Consider the following 13,093-nt stretch of genomic DNA (forward strand, 5'->3'; position numbering starts at 1 on the left):
AGATAATGAACACCAATCATTAAACAATCAAGAATTTGGGTGAACAATCAGTGATGACATCAACATTGACGTCCTTGTTGAAATACTGTATGTGCATTTCAAACTACTGAACAGCTGAAGGTTTATTTGTAAATCTCCTGAAGCTAGATGAAATGTAATATTTAAGATGCAAAGTGGAATAAATGTGAGGTTACTTTTATTAGGTATAACACTTTGCTTTCGTTCTAGAGCAATCCTTCTGGTGATTGGCCTCATACATACAACTCATATCATTCATTGGTTTCCATTTGTAGAATTTTGCACAAAATAGCAAAAATAAGAACAACTAAATGCTATTTATAGGTAATTGACTGCATTAAGATACCAAGCACCTGCCTTTCCATGTGAGCTTCATTACGCTGAGTATAAGCAAGACAGGCTGTCACCTGAACATTACCTTATACTCCACATTACCTCAGGCCACAGCCACAGAGGTGTGACCTCCTGTGTTAAATCTCAAGCCAGGAGGAAGCATGAACTTGCGAAAAGCCCTGAAGGAAGCACAGTGTCCACAAAGCAAGAATTATCCTGAACAGCATACAGAGGCGCTAAATGCACAACATACACGTACCTGTTCATTAGCACGCATGTGGTGTGACTGAGCTGGCTCCCTTTCATCTGGCAGGCTTTCTCCACATCCTGAAAGTACCTCTCTGCCGTTTTAACATCTCCGATCTGGCAAAGAACAAAGGCAGCCACAACACATTAATAACTGATATCAGCTTCTATATTAAGGTGTGTGTTTATTGTAAAAAAAAAAAAAAAAAAAAAGTGCAAAAAAAATAAATTACGTCAGATTTTATGTAGTAGTAAAGTAAGGATGACGCCAACAATTACACTGTTGATTGTACAAGATGATAACACAAGAAATATTGACACAGTGAGTTAATATATAGATAGAGGTAGTTTTAAGGAATCTGGGTTATTAAAGGTAAGGTCCCATCCCAAGATGACAGTTGAAGCTCCATTAGTCTTTGATAGATGTAAAGCTCTTTTAGCGGAAGCATCAGTACAAAACTGCAGTAGAGAATATCTGCGTCTTTCATAAAATTAAGTACTGAGTCTGTGTAGAGAAAAATGCAATGAGAGAAGTGAACTGTGACTCTCTCAAGGTGTATTTCACTAAAGAAAAATATCCAATCACTGAAGCTTTTAGTCAGTTTGTTTCCAACTGCAAGAACAAAGTGTTCCAAATTCAGTGTCTTTTTCTCTTAACAGTGGATGAGCCTCAGGAGTATTATTTGTAGTCATTAACATACCAAACTAACAAAGAAAAAACCATGGTTTCTCAGAAAGTAGAAGACATTCAAAAATGATGGCCTCATAAACTTATTGTAACGTTGAATTATCCAGGAATGTGTCCATATTAACAACCATTGAGCATATTATTCAAAGAAAAACTTTGAAATGAGAATTCAAATTGGTGTAAATACACCTGGAATGAGCAGTTCCTCCTATGATGCAATGGCTTTGCTGACAGATTGAAAAGCACAGCACAAGGCCTTGCTAATCTGTCAGAGACATAGTCAACATACATGACAAAAAAAAGCATTTAGCATTGTGGTCATGTGTGCCAAGAAAATGTAGGAATGTTTCAATCGTATTTTTAGTACCTATTCCATGAGTACTTCAATATTTTGGAAAAATGATTACTATTTCTTGGTTATTATTTAAAGATTGTTTAGTTTTTTGAGAATTAAATGACAAAATCTATATAAATCTCATGTGTGTGTGTTAAGCAAGGACTTGGAGTCAGGATGCAAATATCCTAGCTTAGCATAATGACTGCAAGTAGAAGGAAACATCTAGCCTGAGTATGGAGGATATGTGCAGTAACAACAGCAGTGACTTCTTGCTGTTGGTGCTGGTGTCACCTAAAAACCACAAATTATGATACACTATATTTATATTGTCGTTTGTATACAGATTAAAAAAGCGAGAGAGAAAGTAATTATTCATGAATTTTTAAACTCGTCGCCGCCACCATTTCCCAGTTATTCATGATGCTACACGAGGCTAATTAACGCTGTCTGTGCCCCAGGAACCAGTGTCTCATAATCTATGGATCCATCTATCTGTTGATGTGCAAACCTGCAAGAAGATGCGTCCTATACCACTGAGCAGCTGCACGCACTGCTGGGGTTCATACTGGATGATGGAGTGATAGGTCTCCACTGCCAGAACATAGTCCTGAGGACAAAGACAGAGAGGGAGAAACAGTGATTAAAGAGAAAAAGAGGTAAATAAAGAGTAAAGGATGGAGCGCGGTAGACGAGAAGAGAAGTTAGAAGCGAGTGAGGTAAAGTGAGGTAAACAGTGGGAGGAAGAGACAGGTGGAGGGCGAGCGGGGTAAAAAAGAGCAGAATTTAGGCTCGGAGAGAGAGAGAGAGAGCATTAATCAAACATATGGAGTATTAGCGGGGCGATGTGACCCTCCTCCCACCTCCACACTGTGCTGCTACACATCGCTCACATGGTGACTGGAATGCTGAGCGGGGCGACAGAGAGAGGTCAGAGAGGTGTGTGTGCGTAGAGGTAGTGTGTAGTGGGCTGGAAAGAGTTTATACAAAGTGTTCACGTACATGTCTATGTATGTGTGTATCACAAAAAAAAAAGACAAAAAAAAATTCACCATGATGCACATGATGAAAACAACTAACAAACAGTGAAATGCAACAAGATTACATTTACTACTGACTATACTGTATTTCTGTGAATATGGATAATGTATTCTGGAGTCTCACTTGACACTACCCTAAACCCTACACTCATACAAACAAAAGAAACTATGGTTGTGGTAGATCTTCAGTTTACTTCATCTGTTCTGTATTCACTGCAAACTATGTGCTTCATTTAAGGCAGTCACGAAGGAGCTGTAACTCAGATTTTTTTGTTTTAGCTTCTTAAAGGGTATGTCTGGTGATATATTGTTCTAAATTAATCCCATGAAAATACCTACCTGGCAATTAATTTATCCTGCTAACAAATACTGCATGTGTATCTAGGCACTTTAATTTATAGTAAAAGGGATGCAGCATTAAAAATCACTGTATGGACTTTTAAACAGTTGTGTAGCAACTTGTTAAGTCTTGTGATGAAAGGTGTCATCCATCCATCCATTATCTATACACCGCTTAATCCTCACTAGGTTCGCGGGGGGGCTGGAGTCTATCCCAGCTGACTCAGGGCGAAGACAGGAGACACCCTGGACAGGTCACCAGTCTATCACAGGGCTACACTTAGAGACAGACAACCAAGCACACTCACATTCACACCTTTGGACAATTTAGAATCACCAAATAACCTCAACATGCTTTTGGACTGTGTGGGAGGAAGCCGGAGAACCTGGAGAGAACCCACGCTCCACAGGGAGAACATGAAAACTCCACGCAAAAAGATCCGGCGACCTTCTTGCTGCGAGGCAACAGTGCTAACCACCGAGCCACCTTGCAGCCCAGGTGTCACACAAATAAAGATTATTATTTTTTATTAAATGTGACATTTTTACTGAACCTGAAATTGACCAGAAGCAATTACAACATGGTGTAATCTCCACTCTGACCAGTAGGTGGCACTGTGTTTCTATATCCAGCCCGATCAGAACCCACACCCCATCCTCTCTCCCTTGCTCGCTCTCTCACATTCACTCGCTCTCTCTCACTGACCAAGAATCCAATTAGTGGTCAGTCTGGGGGGATTTCACTGTGAATCCTCCACCAGCCTGGCATCAGAGATCTCCGAGACTCACACACACTTCTCACACACACACATATATACACACACACACACACTCACCACACACCTACACACACACAAACCTACACACACACACACACACACACACACACACATATTTCCAGGCAGACTCAGACACGCTTACAGGGACACATTCACTCCAACACACAGTGACACACAAACGCAGGCTGACAAATACACACACCTACCTTCATCAGCAGCAGGCAGTTGGCCATGGAGTACATGACCCGGCTGAGACGAGACCTCCATAGCTTCAGAGATGCTACAATCAGGAAGAGAAGCAGAAGACAGTCAGGGACAAGGGGATTCATTTCTTTGAGTGACTTCTTATTTTCATTCCACATGATTTTTTTTTTGGTAACATCGTCCTTTTCCCCATGCTTCCACCCTTCGCTCTTATCCCTCCATCCCTCTCATTACCCCCCCCTCCAATCTCCCCTTCCCCTCCTCCCCCTCTACACCAGGGTTTATTTTAAGGCGAGGTAGTGAGGAAGACACTGCGGCACACTCCGCTTTCCTTTTTCTCTCAGACAGTGCACCTTGTGGAAGAGCCTGTGTGCACTGCCTATTACTATTCATCGCTGCACACGTGTGTCTGTGTGTGCGCTGGGGAGTGGAGCTAATCACTCAGTAGGGGTCTGATGTGTGAAGGCAAGGCCCTGTGTTATTGACTTGACTGTCGACTGTCTGCGTGGGTAGAGAGAGGAGAGACAGAGGACACAGCTATTACACTGCTTTTAGAAGGGGAGAAACTGGCAGAATCAGCGCACCCTCACACATACATTAGTACATGCGTCACCCTGCCAATTTTCCCAATCATAAGCACACGTCTTGGTACTTTCAGCTCAACTTCCCTAAGTAGCTTGTTATTGTTCATTTTTGTAAACTGATAAACAGATGTTGGAAAAGTTGGAAAAAGTCGTAAGACTTACAAACACAAGACTTCCTAAACATTTCAGATGGAGGTGCCTGCTTATTTCCCTGGCACACTTCAGCAGATGGGAGTGGATTGGATAGGATTGATCAGTATTGATCTGCTTGGCGTGAAGGGCTGGAGAGACCATTTGATATTCAGTGCGAGTACCAAAGCAGTGAGGTGCTAAACACTTTTAGAGCACCGCATTGGTGCGTTTGTGTGGTTGAGTGTGTGTATGTGTGGCCGAGGTGTGCTGCAGTCCTGCACCAGGTGTGCCTCTGCCTCAGTGCTTGTGTGTGTGTGTGTTACCCACTGGGGCCCATGACCTCACTCTCCTCCCACAGTGTGATGCAGTCTGGGACTGCGGCCAGGTCTGTAGCCAAAAGTCTGTTTGCGTGGGCCTGTGTGTATATGTGATGTGTGTGTGCATGTGTGTGTGCCCTTACCTTGCCTGTTCTCCTGTGTTAAGGTGATCATGCTGCCATCCTCAGCCAAACCCTTCTCCAAGTTCTCCAGAATCTGTTAAGGAGGGGGAACATTTCAACTTCAGTGGGGTAAGTTGGTTCTCTGCCAGCACTGAAGGCTTTTTGTGTGTGTATTAAAATCTGCATATTCAATAACTCTAAAATCCAGCCATATTTGGATGTTTACACAGGTGGGCTTAAGGATTTGTATGGCTAATGTGCTTTTCTGTGGGTGTGTAGTTTTATTGTGTGAATACTACAGAGTATGCATATCTTTATGTTCATCCAGAGGCTGTGTTTGGGTGTGTGTATGTGTGTACTAACAGCAAGGCAGACGGTTTTGAGATTGTGCAGGCGGTCCAGAGCCTCCTGGGGTTTGGCCAGGTACTGGGGAAGCTCGGCATGCAGCAGCCGCATGGAGAACGGTACCATGGAGCCTGGACAAGAGGGAGGAAGGAAGGAGGGAAGACAAGAAGAAAACAGGAGACGGAGGGAAAAGTGTGTGAGGGGAAGGGGAAAATAAGAAACAGGGTGGGATGAGGACATAGCAGGAAAGAGAGAGAGAAAAAAAAGAGAGGAAAAGGCAGAGAGAGAGACAGAAAGACACAGAGCGCGAGATGAGAATATAAACCCATCCACCCACACACAGACTGCACACAGCCCTGGAGGCAGGAACCTACAGATGGCATTGAGCTACGTATGGCTGCTTATTAAACCCTCTCATCTCTCTCTCTCTGTGTGCTGCACAGTTCCATCACTCATCTCTCTGCCTCATCCCTCTGTCTCTCTCTGCCTCGACATCATTCACACTGTCTCTCTCACACACACACACACACTCAGGCACACACATCCCTGAGGAAGTGCCTATATTCAGGTGAGTCCCCGGGCTTTGATCAGGGTCCCTTTGATATTGTCATCAGATCTGAGGCTCAGCTAGCTGGTCCATCGTTGGCTGCTGCCTCTGCCAGTCTATGTATCTCAATTTCTATCTTTTTTGTCTATCTGCTTGTGCTTTCTATCTTACCCATCAGCATTACACAACACCCTCTCCTTTCCCCCATAAATCTGAGTGTCGGTTATGACTGTCCCGTGTGACTGTATGGGCTTGTTGACCATGCTGGTTTGACCTGATTTATTATTCTGTCTCTTCAGGCTGTCAGTCATTTTCATCAGATTAAAATTAATACAATTCATTAACACTTGTCTGTTAGAATTCTGTTAGCATGAATTTTAGAGCAACTTTGTAACTGTGAGGAAACACAAGCTGGAAACAAACTACATTTAACTGCACCCTGGAGAGCTTTTGACTATTCGTGGCATTATGGTTGATGAGTGGGTGCCCATATTATTCGAACAGTTTCAGGGTCCAGTTAAACCAGTATCTACGTGGAGCTGAAGCAACTGGAATCACCCTGATCAGTGGATTTGCTTGCAGAAGTAAAGGTAAAGCCAGATGGATTTTTTTTGCATTCAAAGTTTGACTTAGGTGCACTTTGATATGCTAATTAGCATCACTGACCGAAACGACACCAGCAAGACAGTTCTTACATCGAGGAGTAGACAGAGTGTCCAAAACAGAGCAAGCTATCGTTTAACCGATTTGTACCATCCACTTTCATAAAAATTCTGTCTGCCAGACTGAAATTACTCCACAAAAGAAATGTCTGTGTAGATTCTCAGTCATCCAGCCATCTTAGTAATAGTGAGTGCTCCAGTCGAGGGCAGCAGGACTTTTTTTTTTGATTGTTGCCTTAAGTGCATCAGTAGTGAAATGGACCCGTCTTGTTCTGCGTCTTCTGTTCTACTCTACGGCCTTTGACACTGGAGCCAAAGTATGAGCTATTGGGGACAAGTCTGTGCTCTCTGGATCTCGGGTTGAAACGGGGATGGTTTCTGTAGTCTGGGAGTTTCATTGACATCCTCCCATAATCGCACACAGTTCAAGGGCGTACGGCCCAAAGCGCAAGGCAATACAGTCATGCAGGTCAAAGTAATCCTAAGTGCTTCACAACAACAACAACAACAACAACACAAACAAACAAACAAAACCAGAAGCCCAGTTGTCCTCTACTGAAGCACTTGGGGTTTATATAAGAAACACAGTATGTAGCCAGTCACACAAGAGGTGTAGATATTATAAATATTAATACAGACTATTAAGTGTGTTAACTTATTTTCTTAAACGTTAGCAAGTTAACTGGCTGTAAGCTAGCTAGGTTGGTGAGGAAATATGAAAGACCAGTGCAAGAATGTTCCAGGGTAGCTAGTCGACCAGCTACAGAAGTATTACAGTGAATGGCCACAAGAAGGATGAGTATCTGTAAAAGGGAAAGGTGAGTATTGTTCTAAAAAAGCATACATGTAGTTTGTTTCACGCTGATTCAGTGCTTTTCACAGCATGCATCATAATGTGCAGTTTTTTGCTAACCGACTCTAAAGAAAATAAAACCAATATTTCACAGCAGATTCACAAACAGTGCAGAAGAGATCATAAGACACAGTAGTAACAGACCATAAGACCATAATGCAGAGAAATAAAACTGACAAAATTTGTTGCTAGCAGATTAATTAAAAATCAAACTGTGAAATTTGTGTGTCCAAAAATTTGGGTCATACATTTCAAAAATCCTGATTTTGGTCTTAGTCATGATTTCACCGAACATCTAGCCCCACCTTTTTTTGCAAATACGTGTGGATAAATTTTTTGTGCCAATTTCTAGTCTGACCAGGTCCTGACACTATTCATTAAATAGATGATAGCATTTATCACATAACGTAACAATCCAACAACAAAATGTGGAGAAGAAGAAGATTGCAAATTGGATAATGTAAGTTCCAAAACAAACAAACAAAAAAATCCGCAAATGTGCTATGAGTAAGAAATTTGTATTATATCTAACGCATACACAGACTGCATTTTGTAATTATGAACACTCAACAGGACATCTTTATGATTTCATGTCAAGTATCTTAGAGCTTTACATTCAACTGGAGGCATTTAAATAACCTCAGGACTTGCACTACATGCCTGCAGGTTCTAATGTTTGAGTTCAAATTGGACTCAACTTTTCATTTGGCAAACTAATTCATAACAGACAAACATTGATTCTTTTTCGAGTGCTCAGTCAATCCTAATTCTTCGGAGAGCGATACATGGGGCAGCCGTCTCTTAAGGCGTTCAAAGAGTGTGATCATGGGTAATAGATAGTCGATGCAAGCGTTGGACTAGAGAAATGTTCGACTTCTGATGCCAGGCTACACAACTCATGCCAGTTTGTCTGTGAGCACCTAGTAGGGCACAAAGCGTTTAATATTGAGCAATGGAAAGTCAATCGGTGCTCTCTTTAGAAGGCTGTGCAGTGTAGCTGCAAGTGTTGTTTTTTTTTTTAAGAGTGTGGGTGTGTGTGGTGATTGTGTGTGTGCAGCTGTGTCTCTGCTACTGCCTTCACTGTGGTAGCCCGAGGGGCGAAGCAGATCCAAAGTAATGGGAATACATTAGAGAGCAATTCATGCAGTGTAAAAAGAGGAAAAACAAAACCAAAGAACTGCTGGAGACAAGTAGAGTTGTTGGAGCTTCTTGACGATACAGTCTGATATCAAGCTCCTGGCAGAAACTTTCCTTTGAATATTTAATAGGACAGTGGTGGTATGCTTGTGTATCCTAAAAATCGTGGGTAAAATGCAAAATCCTTTCGGAGAGCAGGCTAATAACACATTCAAAACTCACAGATAAGGGTTCAAAGCAGCTTTTCAGCACTGTCATGAATACTGCTACTCAACCTTCAGTTGGCTCTCCAAGAGAGTTCATAGAACAGCTTTTGGACATATGAAATATGAAACGAGATATGAAGTGATGCATGATTGTACAACGCAGGAGTTTCTATGATAAAGTCTCTGATCTGTGATCAATACTAACAGTGATCCGCCCACATAAGATGCCAATAACAGGCCAAAGAAGAAAATTGTATGATTTCATACAAAGTAAATGTGGGTTTGGTGTATGTACCTCTCCTTCCAGGGTAAACAGTTGGGTAGTACTCATAGTAGAGGTCTGGTTGATCCAGGTTGCCAAAGGGTTCAATCTCCAGCTCAGCATTTTGGAAAAGGTTCAGCTTGGTGAGAAGGGCCAGCCGCACAAACCACAGCTGAAACACACACAAACACACGCCTCTCTGTTTGTAAAATGTATGAAACATTTATCAAATATTTTGAGTACAAAAGCAGCAAAAACAGATACACTGTGCAAATAGTCTTATCTCAACGGGTTTGCTGGCCTCTGCCTGTTGTGTAAACACTTCACATATATGTGTGCAGTTGTATGTCTTCTTACTGCCTTGTAGAAATCAATAAGACAGTCATTTCCAAACTATATCACCAGTCTCAAAATGTTAAAGCATAAACAGCTGACTTCATTAACTGTAATGGAAATAACCTACTTAATAACATAATAAAATACCATTCAAATATACACTAATACACTTTTAAAATCTACTATATAACATTTCACAATATAATGAGGTTTAACATTGGTGTAGAATACTAATTATTACTATTATATAGGCAACACAAAAACAGTTTTAGCTGATAAAACATACATATACTAGATTGTATGTATAGAGAGTTTGTGTGATTAATGCAAATGTTGTCAACAATGTAGAAACTATTTTTTGAAACTAGCTAAAACCAGAGTTTGTTGGCCTGCGCTCACGTAAAAAACTGTCAGTGGTAGCTGTACTTCTCCCTATTTGACTGCATCATACTAGAGATTTTGAGGTAGTCTGACCTAATAGGGCACAAACTGTTCATATCCGTCACTGGTAGAAAGGATGTTACTGGGAAAGCATATTTTATTACTCCATGTTCTATGTATGGTGTTATATTATTATGTAGCAGTAACATTACAGTGCTAATTACGATACAACCTCATGTTCTATTATGTGGATAGTTGTTTTTGTTTGCTTGGTCGTGTGAGGTAGAGCCACAGTGGAAATAAACCATTAGGCTTTAGAAGACAAGATTTCAGACCAAATTTACTCACCTACCACTTTGTTGTACTGTATATTTATTGTTTACTGCATATTTATTGTTTACTGTATATTTATTGTTGTTTTGTTGCACCAACCCACCAGAACAAATTCCTCATATTGTGAGAACTATACCTGATTCTGAACTCCTTTGTTTATTAATTAAAAGAGAACTTCTTAACATTTATTCTATAGTGTTGACAGACTATTACTGATGACGCAGAACCAATCAGACAGTGCTGTGAGTGGAACATTATCTGAGATCGCATACTGGCGACTACAGATGGAGATGCCTTAAAAAATATACCGACACCAATCACTGTGAAATGCTCGATCCAGTAATCAGCCAATTCGTCGACCCCTAATGTACTTACATACGCAAACACCTACACTGCTGTAATGCAAGAAATTGGGTACATCAAGATAAACAGCTGTGGGAGCTCATTCTCTAGTAAGATGCCAGGAAGCCATTCCGGATGAGAATAAAACATAATGACAGAATTATAAATGTTCCAGTCAAACTGCAAAATTCGTGGGAACATCATGGAAATGTAACATTTATGTTTGTTTTATAAATTAATTTAAGGAAAATTATATTCTCATTGCTCCATGCAGATCCCGTCTGTACCTAGGACACTCCCTCAATCAGTCATTTAATATTCCCAGTGTAACAGATACTAAGCAGTTTACTCAGTAATGAGAATGTACGAATCATCTTTATTTCGCTTCATCACTGACAGCTGTACAGTCACACGAGCAGAACATAGTGTGCCACGGACACAGTCAATTGTGGAATTTTTGGGGGCACAACATGGCGCGTTCGTTGTCACACTCCCGATTTGGACACAAAAAAAGAGCAAATGGTAAATATAGTGCATAATATGCTAAGGGGATGGGTTTTAGACACAGCCCTTGTGTTTTCATTTGCTTTTAATTTATGCCTTTAAAGTGACTGCTTTATTAATACACCAGCTTTTCCACCCTGATGTAGATGTTTCTTGTTTAAAATTTTTGTTTTTTATTGCTCAAACTGAAAATGTACATAAAAATTGAACAGGGTTTTTATTCTCTGGGATTTAGCTGCTGTAGTTTAGACATAATCATCAAGTAGAGAAGTATAGAAAGTGCTGGACTGTATATTCAGTGTCGAGCTAATTCACATCTGGAGGCACACACCGTTCCAGGACTATGTTGTGTAAATTCTCGTGAGCTTTCGACAGTACACAGCCATATGCACTTGGACAGAAGCCCAGTCACATGCTGCATGCTAAACTGGCTGAGTTGGGGATGCGTGCCTCCCTGTTAGACAATGTCATGGAAGAATCTCGTGAGCAGCATGTGACATGACTAAAGACACCGCTCTCTCGACCCCTGTCTTCACTGTGTACCACCACTACACCGCTTCCTGTCATTAACGCTGAGAGCTACACTGCTAGCGGTGATTACAAAGTCTAGTGGAGTTCAGGCAAGTGGCATCAGGTGGACTGTCTACAGATTAACACCTTTGAGATGAACTTGGAGAAGATTTCAGGATGAACAGGGAGATTCAAGATAATGCTAAATGATCAAGTGATAACCGTCTGATTCATGCTTTAGTACAAATCTGACCATTCTCAGATTGAAAATTTTGCACATTTTATTTTAACATGTATAGACTTCACAATGCTACTTAAGCCAATGAGAGGTGATCGAACTGCACAGCTACCAAGTTTTGTTGAAAAGATGCTCTCCTTTTAATGGATGTCCATCTACATCAAAACAAAAACATGATTTAGTTTACTGTTAGCAAACTGAAAGGATGTGAACATTACATTTTCAAGGATTCATTACCATGTTGGACCGCCACGTTGCTTTCATTGTTCAAGGTTTCCATTGTGTCCTTTCCCATGTGCTGTACTTGGATCATTTTTACAGCAAGGCCAAAAATGTGAATCTACTCTGTCTCCAAATGGTATGTTCATAATCATGCAACTTTATGGTAAAAAAAAACAAGTTCAATATAGTGTCCTGTGGGCAAAGCTGCAAAACATAGCTTTGTTTTAATTCACAATGCTTTGTGATGATGTGATACTTTTGTCAACCTCGAGGCTACGGTATCAGATGATCAGTAAAGGGAAAAGACAAAAGAAATAATTACAGCGGAAGTAGGAAGTATTTTTTTTTTTGCATCAATGGGCAAAAATTCCATACTAACAATTGAGCACATAGTGATTCAGAAGGTCTGAGAGAAAAGTAGACTTCACCTGCACCTCCTCTTGACTTTCAGCTTTAGAAAATCCAGCCTGTAACGGCAGATTGATGCCAATCACAGAGCTTCTCCCCCATCAGATGAGATAGTATAAATAACAACAAAATTAGCACTGAGAACAGAATGTGGTTAGATTTAGATTTAGATGGAGAACTTTCACTGGGGAGAGCGAGGCTTGTATAAAGCCACAAATAAATGTTGGCTTTTAGCTTGACTACCTTTTTGTGTTTGAAGCGCATGCTTGTACTGTAGAGGGGGTTTAGAAACCGAGAGGGGAGGGAGGGGCTGCAGAGGAAGGGCTGTATATTTTCAAATTCTGCTTTATTTCATTTTTTTCTTTTCGAGATTTCTGGAAAGTGTGACAGAATGTTTAATAACGTAAAACAAACTGATAAGTGGCATGAGGCAACGACATGGTCAATTAATTTAAAGTCTCATGCACAGAGTCGATCACAGGGGTGGCCCTCTTAATGAGCTTATGCCATCATCCATCTTCTGAATAGAGCCCCACAAACACAGACAGAAAATAAGCAGCAACACTGAAAAACACATGAAAAGACGGTACTGCACACAATAAAATCAAAAATGAAGAGTACTTTGGACTGTCCTTTCTTACAGATGTCTGTATTAGTGCTGCCGATGTGTT

At 40.9% G+C, this 13,093-nt stretch overlaps 1 protein-coding gene across 4 annotated transcripts in view; it reads right to left on the reverse strand.

Annotated features, from left to right (window-relative positions):
- trappc12 (trafficking protein particle complex subunit 12) overlaps positions 1-13,093 on the reverse strand; it is a 35,550-nt gene that overhangs the window by 5,497 nt on the left and 16,960 nt on the right. For 2 of the 4 annotated variants that reach the window (XM_008295251.1, XM_008295252.1), the window contains exons 5-10: positions 9,182-9,320; positions 5,500-5,612; positions 5,158-5,230; positions 3,984-4,057; positions 2,131-2,229; positions 611-714 (exon numbers count right to left, since the gene is read on the reverse strand). In XM_008295251.1, the coding sequence (XP_008293473.1) occupies positions 611-714; positions 2,131-2,229; positions 3,984-4,057; positions 5,158-5,230; positions 5,500-5,612; positions 9,182-9,320 (602 nt within the window). Of the gene's footprint in view, positions 1-610; positions 715-2,102; positions 2,230-3,979; positions 4,058-5,157; positions 5,231-5,499; positions 5,613-9,181; positions 9,321-13,093 lie in introns of those variants that run through there. The other 2 variants (XR_520715.1, XM_008295253.1) reach the window with 2 other exon arrangements.

Source organism: Stegastes partitus, unplaced genomic scaffold, assembly GCF_000690725.1.
Source record: "Stegastes partitus isolate 25-593 unplaced genomic scaffold, Stegastes_partitus-1.0.2 Scaffold1034, whole genome shotgun sequence".
NCBI classification, from domain to species: domain Eukaryota; kingdom Metazoa; phylum Chordata; class Actinopteri; family Pomacentridae; genus Stegastes; species Stegastes partitus.